General features: G+C 42.7%; 1 protein-coding gene across 1 annotated transcript in view; it reads left to right on the top strand.

The window, feature by feature from the left end:
* The first annotated feature begins 497 nt into the window (after positions 1-497).
* Positions 498-14394, top strand: part of LOC115159162 (integrin alpha-2) — a 41738-nt gene continuing 27841 nt past the window's right edge. The window contains exons 1-3 of the mRNA XM_029708621.1: positions 498-947; positions 6612-6735; positions 13942-14051. Coding sequence (XP_029564481.1) covers positions 899-947; positions 6612-6735; positions 13942-14051 — 283 coding nt within the window. The 5' untranslated portion in view covers positions 498-898. The remainder of the gene's footprint in view (positions 948-6611; positions 6736-13941; positions 14052-14394) is intronic.

Here is a 14394-nt window from a genome sequence, read left to right as displayed (position 1 = left end):
GGTTGTTGTCCTACGTCAGCCTACGTACAGTATACAGCAGATAGTTATCTTGAATGGATGATCTTATAAGGAGTCTAAAGCAGATAAAGCACTTCCTGCCTGTATAGAATGGTTCCAGAGAACTTCACACACAGTTACCACACATACCTCACCACATCCCACAGTGTGACTGTTGTAGGTGCAGTGTTATATTCTGAAGTCATCACGTGAGATGTGTCTTTGCTAGTAAACTTCAACTTTAAGAAAATAACGACACAACCACAGTCTACAAAATTAGAAAGGGGTTTTGTGAAAGAAAATCCAATGTTGCTCCATTGTATCCACAGTTTACAAAATGTAACAAAAAATGTTGCCTAGGGCCCCCAAAAGGCTAGGGCCGGCCCGAATTCATAGGTGCCTTTTCACTCAGACAAGTTATATTAAAATGGCCTTAACATGTGATATTAAAATGGGCTTGTTCATGTTGGTGTCATTCTCTCCACATAAAAGCGTAGTCCTGTATTTGTATGCTGCTCCTTGAAATGTCAGTACCCTTCGTTGTCTCTGCCGTCCCGAGCAAGCCGTTACTAGTTACCACAGCCACAAAGTCATAACTATGGCTAAACCCCACCTATTTCCAAAATGTATCTTCTAAAAAATCTGATGTTAAACCTAACCTTAACCACACTGCTAACCTTGTGCCTAACCACAACCTTATATTAAGACCAAAAAGCTTTTTTTTTCATACATTTTTATGATATCCATTTTTTACTTTGCGACTTTGATAACTAGTGGCAACCGACCCGTGCGCCCGTTCTGAACTTCAACAACAGTGAGAGAGGTCTGCTGAAGTTAAAACTGCACTGGGACCGAAGAGGCGCCCGCTTTCATCACCTAGTTGTTTCTCATTCTTGGAACGATGGAGTTTAATCCAAAGAGGACTGTTTTGACGTTGCTTTTGATCCAGTGTAAGTACTTTTGCACTTCTATGGATTTAGATTAAGATTAGAAAACGTTATTTTGCTAAACGTGTCAAGTGCCAGAGATATTCCAGTGCAATACAGGCTACTGATGCAATTGTATCAACGCTATGATTACGCAAATTGGCTTTCTATGGAAAGTATACAAATGTTTCCAATGGCTCCCCTGAGATACCTGGCCACAAGATAACGTTGCTTCAATCTCTCAGTGACATTCCTTTGAAAACATGTCAGTACAGATGAGGCTGGAGGGGTACCAAACTATTTAAGATATTATGGATATCAGGATTAGAAGACTGCGTTTGGAGTATTGGAGTATTGTTATTTTAGGACTAGTTATCCGCTAGATTTAGGAAGAGAGTGTTTTTTGCAGTTGAACGTCAAGAGTGTTGGGAAAGCAGCACTATTGCAGGTTAGATCGGGCTCTATTGCATTTCCATGTGTTCTCAGGTGAGAGCTGGTTTGGCAACCCGGTGAGATATTCTGTTGCCTGAAGCAATGAAAATTATTGTCAGCCATGCATGCTCATACACTACATCACCAAGAGTGTGTGGACATCTGCTCTTCAAACATGTCGTTCCAAAATCATGTGTTAATATGGAGTTGGTCCACCCTTTTGCCGCTTTAAAACAGCCTCCACTCTTCTGGGAAGGCTTTCCACTAGATGTTGGAACATTGCTGCGGGGACTTGCTTCCATTCAGCCACGAGCATTAATGAGGTTGGGCACTGATGTTGGACGCTTAGGCCAGGCGCGCAGTTGGCGTTCCAATTCATCCCAAAGGTGTTCGATGGGGTTGAGGTCAGGGCTCTGTGCAGACCAGTCAAGTTCTTCCACACCGATCTCGACAAACCATTTCTGCATGGACCTCGCTTTGTGCCCGAGGCCACTGTCATGCTGAAACAGGAAAGGGCCTTCCCCAAACTGTTGCTACAGACCTAAGGGGCCTCACTGGAACTAAGGGGCCTAGCCCGAACCATGAAAACCAGCCCCAGACCATTATTCATCCTCCACCCATTTCTACAGTTGGTACTATGCATTGGGGCAGGTAGCGTTCTCCTGGGATCCGCCAAACCCAGAGTCTTCCGTCGGGCTGCCAGATTATGAAGCGGGATTCATCACGTCAGAGAAAGCGTTTCCACTGCTCCAGAGTCCAATGGCGGTGAGCTTTACACCACTCCAGCCGACACTTGGCATTGCGCAAGTGAGTCCCGTTCTGTGAGCTTGTATGGCCTACCACTTCGCGCCTGAGCTGTTGTTGACCCTAGACGTTTCCACTTCACAATAACAGCACTTACAGTTGACCAGGGCAGCTCTAGCAGGGCAGAAGTTTGACGAGATTTTGCCACAATTGCATCAGTAGCCTGTATTGCACTGGAATATCTCTGGCACTTGACACGTTTAAGTCTATGATTTGATATTTGATAGAGCAGTCTGACTGAGCGGTGGTAGGCAGCAGCAGGCTCGTAAGCATTCATTCAAACAGCACTTTACTGCATTTGCGAGCAGCTCTTAGCAATGCTTGCTTAACAGCGCTGTTTATGACTTCAAGCCTATCAACTCCCGAGATTAGGCTGGCAATACTAAAGTACCTATTAGAACATCCAATAGTCAAAGGTATATGAAATACAAATGGTATAGAGAGAAATAGTCGACGCGTCATAATTCCTGTAATAACTACAACCTAAAACTTCTTAACTGGGAATATTGAACCACCAGCTTTCATATGTTCTCATGTTCTGAAACGTTAGCTTTTTTACATGGCACATATTGCACTTTTACTTTCTTCTCCAACACTGTGTTTTTTGCATTATTTAAACCTAATTGAACATGTTTCATTATTTATTTGAGATTAAATAGATTTTATTTATGTATTATTTTAAGTTAAAATAAAAGGGTTCATTGTTCATTCAGTATTGTTGTAATTGTCATTATTCCAAAGATATACAAAAATCGGCCGATTAATCGGCACCAGCCTTTTTGGCCCGCCAATAATCGGTATCGGTATCGGCGTTGAAAAAATCATGATCGGTCGACCTCTAATCAAGATGAGATAAAACTAGAGATCATCCTGGTCATGTCATTTGGTCAGTAAAATCTGTATTTCCTGAACCAATCTATGCTGTCTTTTCACCATCTCTAACATTTCAAACAGCTGTATGACATGATAGCTAACATGGCTTGTTTTGGCGGTGAGAACTGCAGTCAGCATCTCTCTGAGGAGAAACAGGGAGGAACCATGTTGTACATTAATATATAGTTGCCTAACTATGTCATTTTAACTATACTTTGAAAGAATGAAGGTGGCTTTTAGAATGTTGTTGCAGCACGCTCTTCTACACACCTCTACAAACCGCTGCCAGAGAAGTAGGTGTGTCCTCCTCCTTCGCACAGGTCATTGTAACCTCATCATGAGGATACACTATATATATAAAAGTATGTGGAAACCGCTTCAAATTAGTGGATTCGGCTATTTGAGCCACACCCCTTGTTGACAGGTATATCAAATCGAGCACGCAGCCATGCAATCTCCAAAGAGAAACATTGGCAGTAGAATGGCCTTATTGAAGAGCTTAGTGACTTTCAACGTGGCACCGTCATAGGATGCCACCTTTCCAACAAGTCAGATCTGGAAAATTAATTACGGTCTTTGTTAGGAAGAAACGTAGTTGGCAACGAGCCAGGCGGCCCAAACTGTTGCATATACCCTGACTCTGCTTGCACTGAACGCAAGAGAAGTGACACAATTTCCCTAGTAAATCTTGATTATTGTCCAGTCATATGGTCATGTGCTACAAATAAAGACCTAGTTAAGATGCAGCTGGCCAAGAACTGAGCGGCACGTCTTGATCGTCAATGTAATCAGCCGGCTAATATTAATACTATGCATGTCAGTCTCTGTTGGCTAAGAGTTGAGGAAAGACTGACTGCGTCACTTCTTGCTTTTATAAGAAACATTAATGTGTTGAAATTCCAAATTGTTTGCATAGTCAACTTACACACAGCACTGACACACACACTTACCCCACCAGACATGCCACCAGGGGTCTTTTCACAGTTCCCCAGGTCCAGAACGAATTCAAGGAAACGTACAGTATTATACAGAGCCATGGGTGTATGGAACTCCCTTCCATCTTATATAGTGCAAGTGAACAGCAAACCTGGTTTCAAAGAACAAATAAAGTAACACCTCACGGCACAACGCCTCTCCCCCATGTGACCTACTTGTTGTGTGTATGTACTGACATGTATGTGGAACTGATAGATACACACACACACTACATGTTCATATTTTTCAATGTGTGCAAATTGTAAAGTATTTTGTCTATAATGTCTTTCTCGTTATATGTCGAACCCCAGTAAGACTAGCTGTTGCCATTGGCGTCGGCTAATGGGGATCCTAATAAATCGAATCAAATCAAATAAAGTCCCAATAGACATGGATTCACCAGAGCCCTCCGCTGCCCAGCCACTGTCCAATGAGGTCCTCAGTCAGTCACAGAGCAGGGATCTAAAGTGGGTTATCCAGCTTGCTGCACACAATGCACCCAGCCGACTGGAACCACATTGGGACAGAATCAGCAAGGTTTAGCCAGGGCCAGTGGGGACTCTCTCTGTATCTCTCTCTCTCTCTGTATCTCTCTCTCTCTCTTTCTCACACACACACACTCTCTCTCTCTCTCTCGCTCTCTGTCGGTCTGTATATACATGTACAGTACCAGTCAAAAGTTTGGACACACCTACTCATTCCAGAGTTTTTCTTGACTTCTACAATGTTCTACATTGTAGAATAACAGTGAGGACATCGAAACGATGAAATAACACATACGGAAATCATGTAGTAACCAAAAAAGATCCAACAGTGGGACCAAAACTCACGCGTGTGAATAATAAGGTGATCGTCACCTCCTCACCTCCTCTCCTAAGATGTCTGCCCGCCACTTGTCTAACAGGTGGACTAAACTCAAGGGTTGCATCCAAAATGGCATCCTTTTTCCTATGTAGTGCACTACTTTTGACCAGGGCCCATAGGGAATAGCCTTTGTCTAAAGTAGTGCACTGTACAGGGAATATGGTGTCATTTGCCTTTGGCCCGCTCACAGCCCTGTTTTAGTGTTTGCATGTGACTCATTGAAGGCATGCTGAACCATGATAACGCTTAAGTAACTATACTATCATATCTTAGCTGTCTAGTAGTATGGAGGAAAATGCTGCAATCTCAAACTGTGATCCCTATTTCTCCATTTGTTTGGAAGGGTAAAGTTCACCTGGCCTGTGTTAGGTTAGGGCTTGTATGGTATGTGAACTTAACCTGATTGTGGTGTCACCACCCTACTAAGCAAATTCTCTTGTTCTGCAGCATAAAATGCTCAGACCCCTTGGTTGGAATAAAGTTTATAAAAGCGCTTCATGGTGGCTCGCACAGCATATGTAAAAAGTAACATTCGATCACATTCTTTGTCACTGTCTCCAAGTAAGAAAAATGCATTATTGGGAAATGCTCAATTCTAACCCATTAATTCTTTCCGGGCTCGTCAATTGCTCGCGTTTAAGTGTTAGTCATTTAGCAGACGCTCTTATCCAGAGCGACTTGTAGTTTTGTAAGACACCGGTCATAGTGAGTAAAACCTTTCCTCAATAAAGCAGCGATCAGCCAAGTCAGTGCTAGTAAGACAACACAAGTGTAGTGCAAGAAAGGCAAGGGTGTTAGTTAAAAAAATGTGTTTCTATTCTTACTCAGTGTCTCTGTTCAGTGTAGGCTCTGTTATAGACCTTATGGATGGTGCTGTGACGTGACCGTTGTTTTGTCGTCCTGAAAGGCCTTGCTAGTGGTTTGATATCACTCACACTCATCTCAATAGGCCCCTCGGTACTGTGTGTCCTCTATTAGCAGCCACTGCACTGACATGTCCCGCACCTCAGACCAGTAATCTGTACATATTGTCATGCTTCGACTTGTCCAGATCGGTGATCACACACAGCCAGATCCCTGTCTCTAGTTGAATCCATCTTCAGTACCTTTGGGAAATGTGAGGCCGTTGAAATTCTTACCTTGCTTTGCAATAGAACAATGAGAGTACTTCGGGCTGCTGTGTGTATGAATTGATGATAAATACTAGCGAGGTCGTCTAAAAACAGAGTTGAGTATTATTATCATTGTCGTTATATTTTGACCTTCAGTTCACATGGTGGAAAAATACTTTCTTTATGTTTCACTGTGAATGCCTTAGGTGTTATGCCTTGATGGATGTGTTTGAATGTCTCTGACATCTTTATTATCGCAAGACCTGACACTGCGTAGTACTGCATTGTTGTTGGTATTAGGAATTTGTTGTTATTCCTGGTACAACCATAGTATCCTGGGAACAAGGATAACACACACACACACACACACACACACACACACACACACACACACACACTTACATGCACACACACACACACATAAAAGCTAAGCACTCCATAGCACATATCACAGACGAAGAAGGTGTGGTGGTTTTTTGTCATTCAATTCATCTCCCAGTCTTACACAACCCTGAACCTCGCTGCTGCAGCATATTTGTGAGAGTGTTATTTATGATGGCAGTGTGATCTCTCTCTCTCCCTCTCTCCCTCTCTCCCTCTCTCCCTCTCTCCCTCTCTCCCTCTGCAGGTTGGAGCATCCCCCGATCCCTATCCTTTAATGTGGGGACGGCAGGAGCCAAGGTATTCTCTGGACCTGCCGTAGAGGAGTTTGGATACACTGTGAAACAGTTCAGAAATCACCAGGGAAAATGGTGAGACTAGACTACTGAGTCATGCATAGGCCGCCATAACAGAAGCAGTACAGAGTGGTAGAAAGTGCTAGGCAGTGTTAAGTTCTGACATGGTAAGAACAGCATCTCAGCACATTCACAGATGCACACTTGTACTACACTGTGCTTATGTACAGTTACTACAGTAGTACTGTGTCCAATGACTCTCACACACAGTATAGAGCCCAGGAGAACTGAAACAAGCCCTAGCTTCGTTTGGGTCTGAGAGATCCAGAATTGTTGTGTAGCTGCTGGATTTGGAACCCCTGCTGTGAGCATCCGTTCTCTCAAGCTAATGTTGTTCCTGTTCTTACAGTAGGTCACATGACCCTCAGCAGGGTTGGCAACGGAGCAAGATCCAGGCACTTCAAACACTATACTGGCACCTACATACACGCAAACACGCACGCTCGCGCACACACACACACACACACACACACACACACACACACACACACACACACACACACACACACACGCCCACACACACACACACACACACACACACACGCCCACACACACACACACATGCCCACACACTCACATTATACAGTTATACTGCTGATCAGCAGACATCACAGACAGGGCTCACACACACACTTCCTGTAGTCCGTAGTGCCGTCTGTCTGCATCCGGGAGATCTCAGAGGAGACATTTTCCTTTTGAATACATCTCTCCAGGGTCATAACTGCCTTCCTTTCATTCCCATCATAAGCAAACATGGAGACTGAGCCTGGGTTAACCTATGGCATATTAACTATGTGTGGATGGAAACATTGTTAACAAAGGAAAGGGCCCTGAAGAAGCTGTTATGTCTCCACAAGACTAGATTAACATTTAACATTTAACCTCATCCCTTCAGTAGAAGATGCCTGGTTATTTTTTTTAAATGCCTTCCTCACCATCTTAAATAAGCATGCCACATTCAAGACATTTAGAACCAGAAACAGATATAGCCCTTGGTTCTCTCCAGACCTGACTGCCCTTAACCAACACAAAAACATCCTGTGGCGTTCTGCATTAGCATCGAACAGCCCCCGTGATTTGCAACTTTTCAGGGAAGTTAGAAACCAATATACACAGGCAGTTAGAAAAGTCAAGGCTAGCTTTTTCAAGCAGAAATCTACTTCCTGCAACACAAACTCAAAAAAGTTATGGGACACTGTAAAGTCCTTGGACAATAAGAGCACCTCCTTCCAGCTGCCCACTGCACTGAGGATAGGAAACTCTGTCACCACCGACAAATCCACTATAACTGAGAATTTCAATAAGCATTTTTCTACGGCTGGCCATGCTTTCCCCCTGGCTACCCCTACCCCGGTCAACAGCTCTGCACCCCCCACAGCAACTCGCCCAAGCCTCCCCTACTTCTCCTTCACCCAAATCCAGTCAGCTGATGTTCTGAAAGAGCTGCAAAGTCTACTTCTACTTTGCACTTTCTTCCACTGCAAATCTACTATTCCAGTGTTTTACTTGCTATATTGTATTTACTTCGTCACCACGGCCTTTTTTGCCTTTACCTCCCTTATCTCACATCATTTGCTCACTTTGTATATAGACTTATTTTTCTACTGTATTATTGACTGTATGTTTGTTTTACTACATGTGTAACTCTGTGTTGTTGTATGTGTCAAACTGCTTTGCTTTATCTTGGCCAGGTCGCAATTATAAATGAGAACTTGTTCTCAACTTGCCTACCTGGTTAAATAAAGGTGGAGAAAAAATAAATAAAAAAAGAGGTTTGAGGGAGGGAAATGATTGAGAAACATAAATAAATAGATGTCCACAACTTAGGCTGATGATGGGTTGTATAATTGTGTCAATGACTTAAGTGGACTTCAATTGAATGTGGTTTTGACTAACCTCGTCCCCGGACTGACTCAACAGGAAGAGAAATGGCTGGTGGACGAGACTAGGTTTTGACAAAATGACAGTGGAAAGAGGTTTACGGTTTCGTCATTTGTAATCTTGACAATTACCCCATTTGAAATGAGAGGCATAAAGACCTCTTAACCCCAGAGAAAAGAGGTGCCTTGTTGCATTGAAAGCCAGAGTGTATGACATCACAGAGATGGCCAGGTGAAAGTTCACTCCCTTTGTCTAATTGGCTGCCTCCTGTCTCAGAAAGTGGGCTTTGGCTCTAACACCAAGTCAATAGGGGCATAGGGGAGTTTTGGGATATTCTTAGAAACCACACCGAAACATGAATGCCAACCATTGACAAACGTGTACCAAGTTCATAATGTTTCTTTAGTTGTCATCCATCACCATGGGAAAAGGCGTCGAACTCACAAATTAAAGGAGACTAATGGTTGTTGACTTTCAGAAATCAGGCAATGGGTACAACAACAAAAAACTCTAAACCAAATACACCGCTTACTACTATTATGGCAAAATGAGGACGTTTAAAACCACTGGAACAGTGGTAAACTTGCCTGGTATCTTGTCCTGACACGCAGTGAGGGTTTTGGCTCTAACACAAAGTCAGTAGGGGTGTAGGGGAGTTTGGGGATATTCAGAGAAACCACACCGAAACACGAATGCCAACCATTGGCAAACATGTACCAAGTTCATAATGGAACTGAAATGTTTCTTTAGCTGTAACCAGTGGAATACATGTTTATATCTGTGGTTTAGAAACTAGCATGGCGAGGAAGTGCTATTTTCCTGCATACTACTGATACCAGAGGTCATGCTTTGGGCTTCTATTCTGTCTTTATTAGGTTTAATATCACACCAACACACTGTGTCCTGGCCAAAAAGATATACAGTCATGACTGAAATTATAGGCACCCCTGATAAATATGAGCCTATTTAGCTTCCACTGGTCCTGGGGCCCTTGTTAAGGTCAACAGCATCATGAAATATACTGAGTACCAGGACATTCATCTGGTTGCCTCTGCCAGGAGGCTGAAACTTGGCTGCAAGTGGTTCTTCCAGCACACATCGAAATCCACAAAGAAATGGTTAATTGACCACAAAAATCAGCATTTTGTAATTGCCATCTCTGTCTCCGGACATGAACCCCATTGAAAACCCGCGGTTTGAATTGAAGAGGGCAGTTCATAAGCGCAGACCGAAGGATATCAAGGATCTGGAAAGATTCTGTATGGAGGAATCAAACATTACAGAAAAAGGCTAAGTGCAATTATCTTCGCAAGGAGAGTGCACAAAGTTTTGAAAACAGGGTTGCCGATCATTTTTTAATAATTTTTTTATTACTTGTTTAATGAAATATTTACAATTTAAATGTTTTTGTCGCATACAGTATTTAAGCGGTAAGGCACTATAAACCAGGATTATTGTGTTATCTCCCGACTAAGACCTGTTATTATCACACTATAATGCCTGGTTTCAAGGGCCTTATTGCTTTTCTAAAATGGTTGCCAACATATTTTTTTTAAAGATTAATGACATTAAAAACATTATTAAAAACATTATTTTAATGAGTAAATTCGTTTTATTTCACCCTTCCACCAGATAATATAGTCCCGGTCGAAAAATCCAGTTGTTTGTTCTGAATTTCTGAAGTTGGTAACCAAACAGGCTGGTCGTTTATTCTATTCTCATGTTTTGACCCAGTCCTTCATTCTCTTTATTCCACGTTACTATGCTAAATAAATCATTGGCATGTAGCTAGCTATAATAGAGGATCAATGATTACAAGAGAACTTCAGTAAATAATCTAATACATAATTTATAAATAGGCAACAACCAGCTGATTGTCGAGCCAATAAGAAGGTTATGGAGGATAGCTAGGCTAACTTTACTTCTCCTTTGCTAGCTAGCTAGCCAACTACAGCTGTCACATCAAGCAGCTGAAAGGACAGCAAACTATGTGCATTTTAATTTGTTCAAACTTCGTTTCTATTGCCATTTCTTTGGATATATCCATTATAATGATCCTGATAAATGAATTTGCCTGGATCAGATAAGCTGTCAGTCTGGTGACGTTCTGCACGGTGGAGATCGCAATTCCCAGGTTGGGAATGCACAAAACGAGGCTTATTAACCCCAACTGTACCAAACCAAATATTAGGCTAGTAGCATGGGGAAATACTTTCTAGATGCTTTTTCCAGGTGAGATTAAGTTTATACACTGAATAAAAATATAAACGCAACATGCAACAATTTCAAAGATTTTACTGAGTTACAGTCAGGGGCGCAACTTTGGTTTTAGAAGTGGGGGGACATATTATTATTTTTATTTTATTTTGTCGGATAAACACTCCAAACAGCATACCCGACCGCTCGGAGGCGTCCGCATGGTCCTAAAGCACACCCTGCCTCGTTTTGTATCACATTCCAATGATAAAATTGTGGTGGGGGAGCAAAAATAGAATTTCCGAATGTAGGACATGTCCCCCCTCCCCAGTGAAATTTGCGCCCCTGGTTACAGTTAATATAAGGAAATCAGTCAATTTAAATACATTCGTTAGGCCCTAATCAATGGATTTCACATGACTGGGAATACAGATATTCATCTGTTGGTCACAGATACCTTACAAAAAAAAAGGTAGGGGTGAGGATCAGGAAACCAGTCAGTATCTGATGTGACCACCATTTGCCTCATGCAGCGCAACACATCTCCTTCACATAGAGTTGATCAGGCTGTTGATTGTGGCTTGTGGAATGTTGTCCCACACCTCTTCAATGGCTGTGTGAAGTTGCTGGATGCTGGTGGGAACTGGAACATGCTGTCGTACACGTTCCTCCAGAGCATCCCAAACTTGCTCAATGGGTTACATGTCTGGTGAGTCTGTAGGCCATAGAAGAACTGGGACATTTTCAGCTTCCAGGAATTGGGTACAGATCCTTGCGACATGGGGCTGTGCAGTATCATGCTGAAACATGAGGGGATGGCAGCGGATGAATGGTGCGACAATGAGCCTCAGGATCTCGTCATGGTATCTCTGTGCATTCAAATTGCCATCGATAAAATGCAATTGTGTTCATTGTCCATAGCTTATGCCCATACCATAACCCCACCGCCACCATGGGGCACTCGGTTCACAACGTTGACATCCGCAAACCGCTCGCCCAGACGACGCCATACACGCTATCAGCCATCTGCCCGGTACAGTTGAAACCAGGATTCATCCGTGAGGAGCACACTTCTCCAGCATGCCAGTGGCCATCGAAGGTGAAGTCGGTTACGACGCCGAACTGCAGTCAGGTCAAGAACCTGGTGAAGATGACGAGCACACAAATGACCATCCCTGAGATGGTATCTGATAGTTTGTCCAAAAATTATTTGGTTCTGCAAACACAGTTTCATCAGCTGTCTGGGGATGGTCTCAGACCATCCCGCAGGTGAAAAAGCGAGATGTGGAGGTCGTGGGCTGGCATGTTTACACATGGTCTGCAGTTATGAGGCCGGTTGGATGTACTGACAAATTCTCTAAAACAACATTGGAGGCGGCTTATGGTAAAGTAATGAACATTCAATTATCTGGCAACATCTCTGGTGGACATCCCTGCAGTCAGCATGCCAATTGCACGCTCCCTTAAAACTTAAAACATCTGTGGCATTGTCTTGTGTGACAAAACTGCACATTTTAGAGTGGCCTTTTATTGTCCCCAGCACAAGGTGCACCTGTGTAATAATCATGCCGTTTAAGCAGCTTCTTGATATGCCACACCTGTCAGGTGGATGGATTATCTTGGCATAGGAGAAATGCTCACTAACATGGATGTAAACAAATTTGTGCACAAAACTTGAGAGAAAAAAATATTTGTGCGTATGGAACATTTCTGGGATCTTTTATTTCAGCTGATGGGATCAACACTTTACATGATGTGTTTGTATTTTTGTTCAGTATAAATTGACTGGCTGGGTTGTGATAAATCTAATGGAACTGTTAACAGGCATTACACATGGACTGTGGGGATTGTGGTGCTATAACTATCAACTAATCATCATCCAGGATCCAAACAACCCGTTTTATAAAGCTCAGTAATTGTACTATTTATTTTATACTGCCTTTTTTGCTCTCCTTTATCAAGGGTACCGATAGTTTCGGTCATGACTGAAGATTCAAAGCCAGCAGAATATGAAATAATTTACAGATCAACTGCTGAGTGGTCTCTCTGTTCACACTGTAGTTGGTGGCAGGTAGCCTAATGGTTAGTGCGTTGGGCCAGTAACTGAAAGGTTGCTAGATTGAATCCCTGAGCTGACAAGGTAAATATCTATTGTTCTGCCCCTGAACAAGGCAGTTAACCCACTGTTCCTAGACTTTCATTGTAAATAAGAATTTGTTCTTAACTGACTTGCCTAATTCAAAAAAATAAAAGTAGTCTAGCAAGGTGGGGCTTTCCTCAGTGATGTGTAATGGAGTGGGCTTGGTTTTTCTATGGTGTGTGTGTGTGTGTGTGTGTGTGTGTGTGTGTGTGTGTGTGTGTGTGTGTGTGTGTTAGGTCATCAAGAAAGGATAATGAGTGTGACTTGTTTCTAGTGTGGTAGGCTAGTTTGATGTCACGCTGTACAATATAGTGGTCGTGTGTGTCCTGACTGATTGACTCACATGGCAGTAACACCATGGATACCAAGCCCCTGAGCCACCAACAGCACTGGTCATTATGGCTCTCTCATGCAACAGGCAGAGTTGTAAATGTCGCTGTACTCTGCCCTTCAGGGTTAAGGTGTTTATTATACTTTCCCCCCTAAGGTTAACTGTTAATGATGACCTTGGTAAAGTATATGTTTACCTTCCACACCTGTAGATAATGAAAAACTCTGTAACTGTCATTGTCTTGTTGTGAATGTATGTACTGTATCCAAATATGGGTACATATACAGTCTATGGTGTACAAGGACAGTAACATCAGTGTATTCCCTAACAATGGTATAAGCTACCAATAATTGTGTGTAATTTAGACATACATGCCATTGTAATTATTATGTAATCAGTATGCAAATGTCTGTCTGTCTGTCTGTCTGTCTGTCTGTCTGTCTGTCTGTCTGTCTGTCTGTCTGTCTGTCTGTCTGTCTGTCTGTCTGTCTGTCTGTCTGTCTGTCTGTCTGTCTGTCTGTCTGTCTGTCTGTCTGTCTGTCTGTCTGTCTGTCTGTCTGTCTGTCTGTCTGTCTGTCTGTCTGTCTGTCTGCCTGCCTGCCTGCCTGCCTGCCTGCCTGCCTGCCTGCCTGCCTGCTTGTCTGTGTGCATGCATGTGTGTTTGTTCCCCCAGGTTGCTGGTTGGTTCTCCCTGGAGTGGATACAACCAGGACAGGAAAGGAGACATCTACAAGTGTGAGATCAGAGGGTCCAGTTCAGGCTGCCAGAGACTCAACCTGCAGAGTAAGTCATACTTCATACTCTTCATATTGTATATACTTTATACTCAACCTGCAGAGAAAGACATACTTCGTACTCTTCATACATACTTTATACTCAACCTGGAGAGTAAGACATACTTCATACATACTTCATACTCAACCTACAGAGTAAGACATACTTCATACATACTTCATACTCAACCTGCAGAGTAAGACATACTTCATTCTCTTCATATATACTTCTTACTCAACCTACAGAGTAAGACATACTTCATACATACTTCATACTCAACCTGACGAGTAAGACATACTTCATACATACTTCATACTCAACCTGCAGAGTAAGACATACTTCATACATACTT

This window comes from Salmo trutta, chromosome 23 (assembly GCF_901001165.1).
Source record: "Salmo trutta chromosome 23, fSalTru1.1, whole genome shotgun sequence".
Classification (NCBI taxonomy): Eukaryota; Metazoa; Chordata; class Actinopteri; order Salmoniformes; family Salmonidae; genus Salmo; species Salmo trutta.
This window is presented reverse-complemented; position numbering and strand designations above follow the sequence as displayed.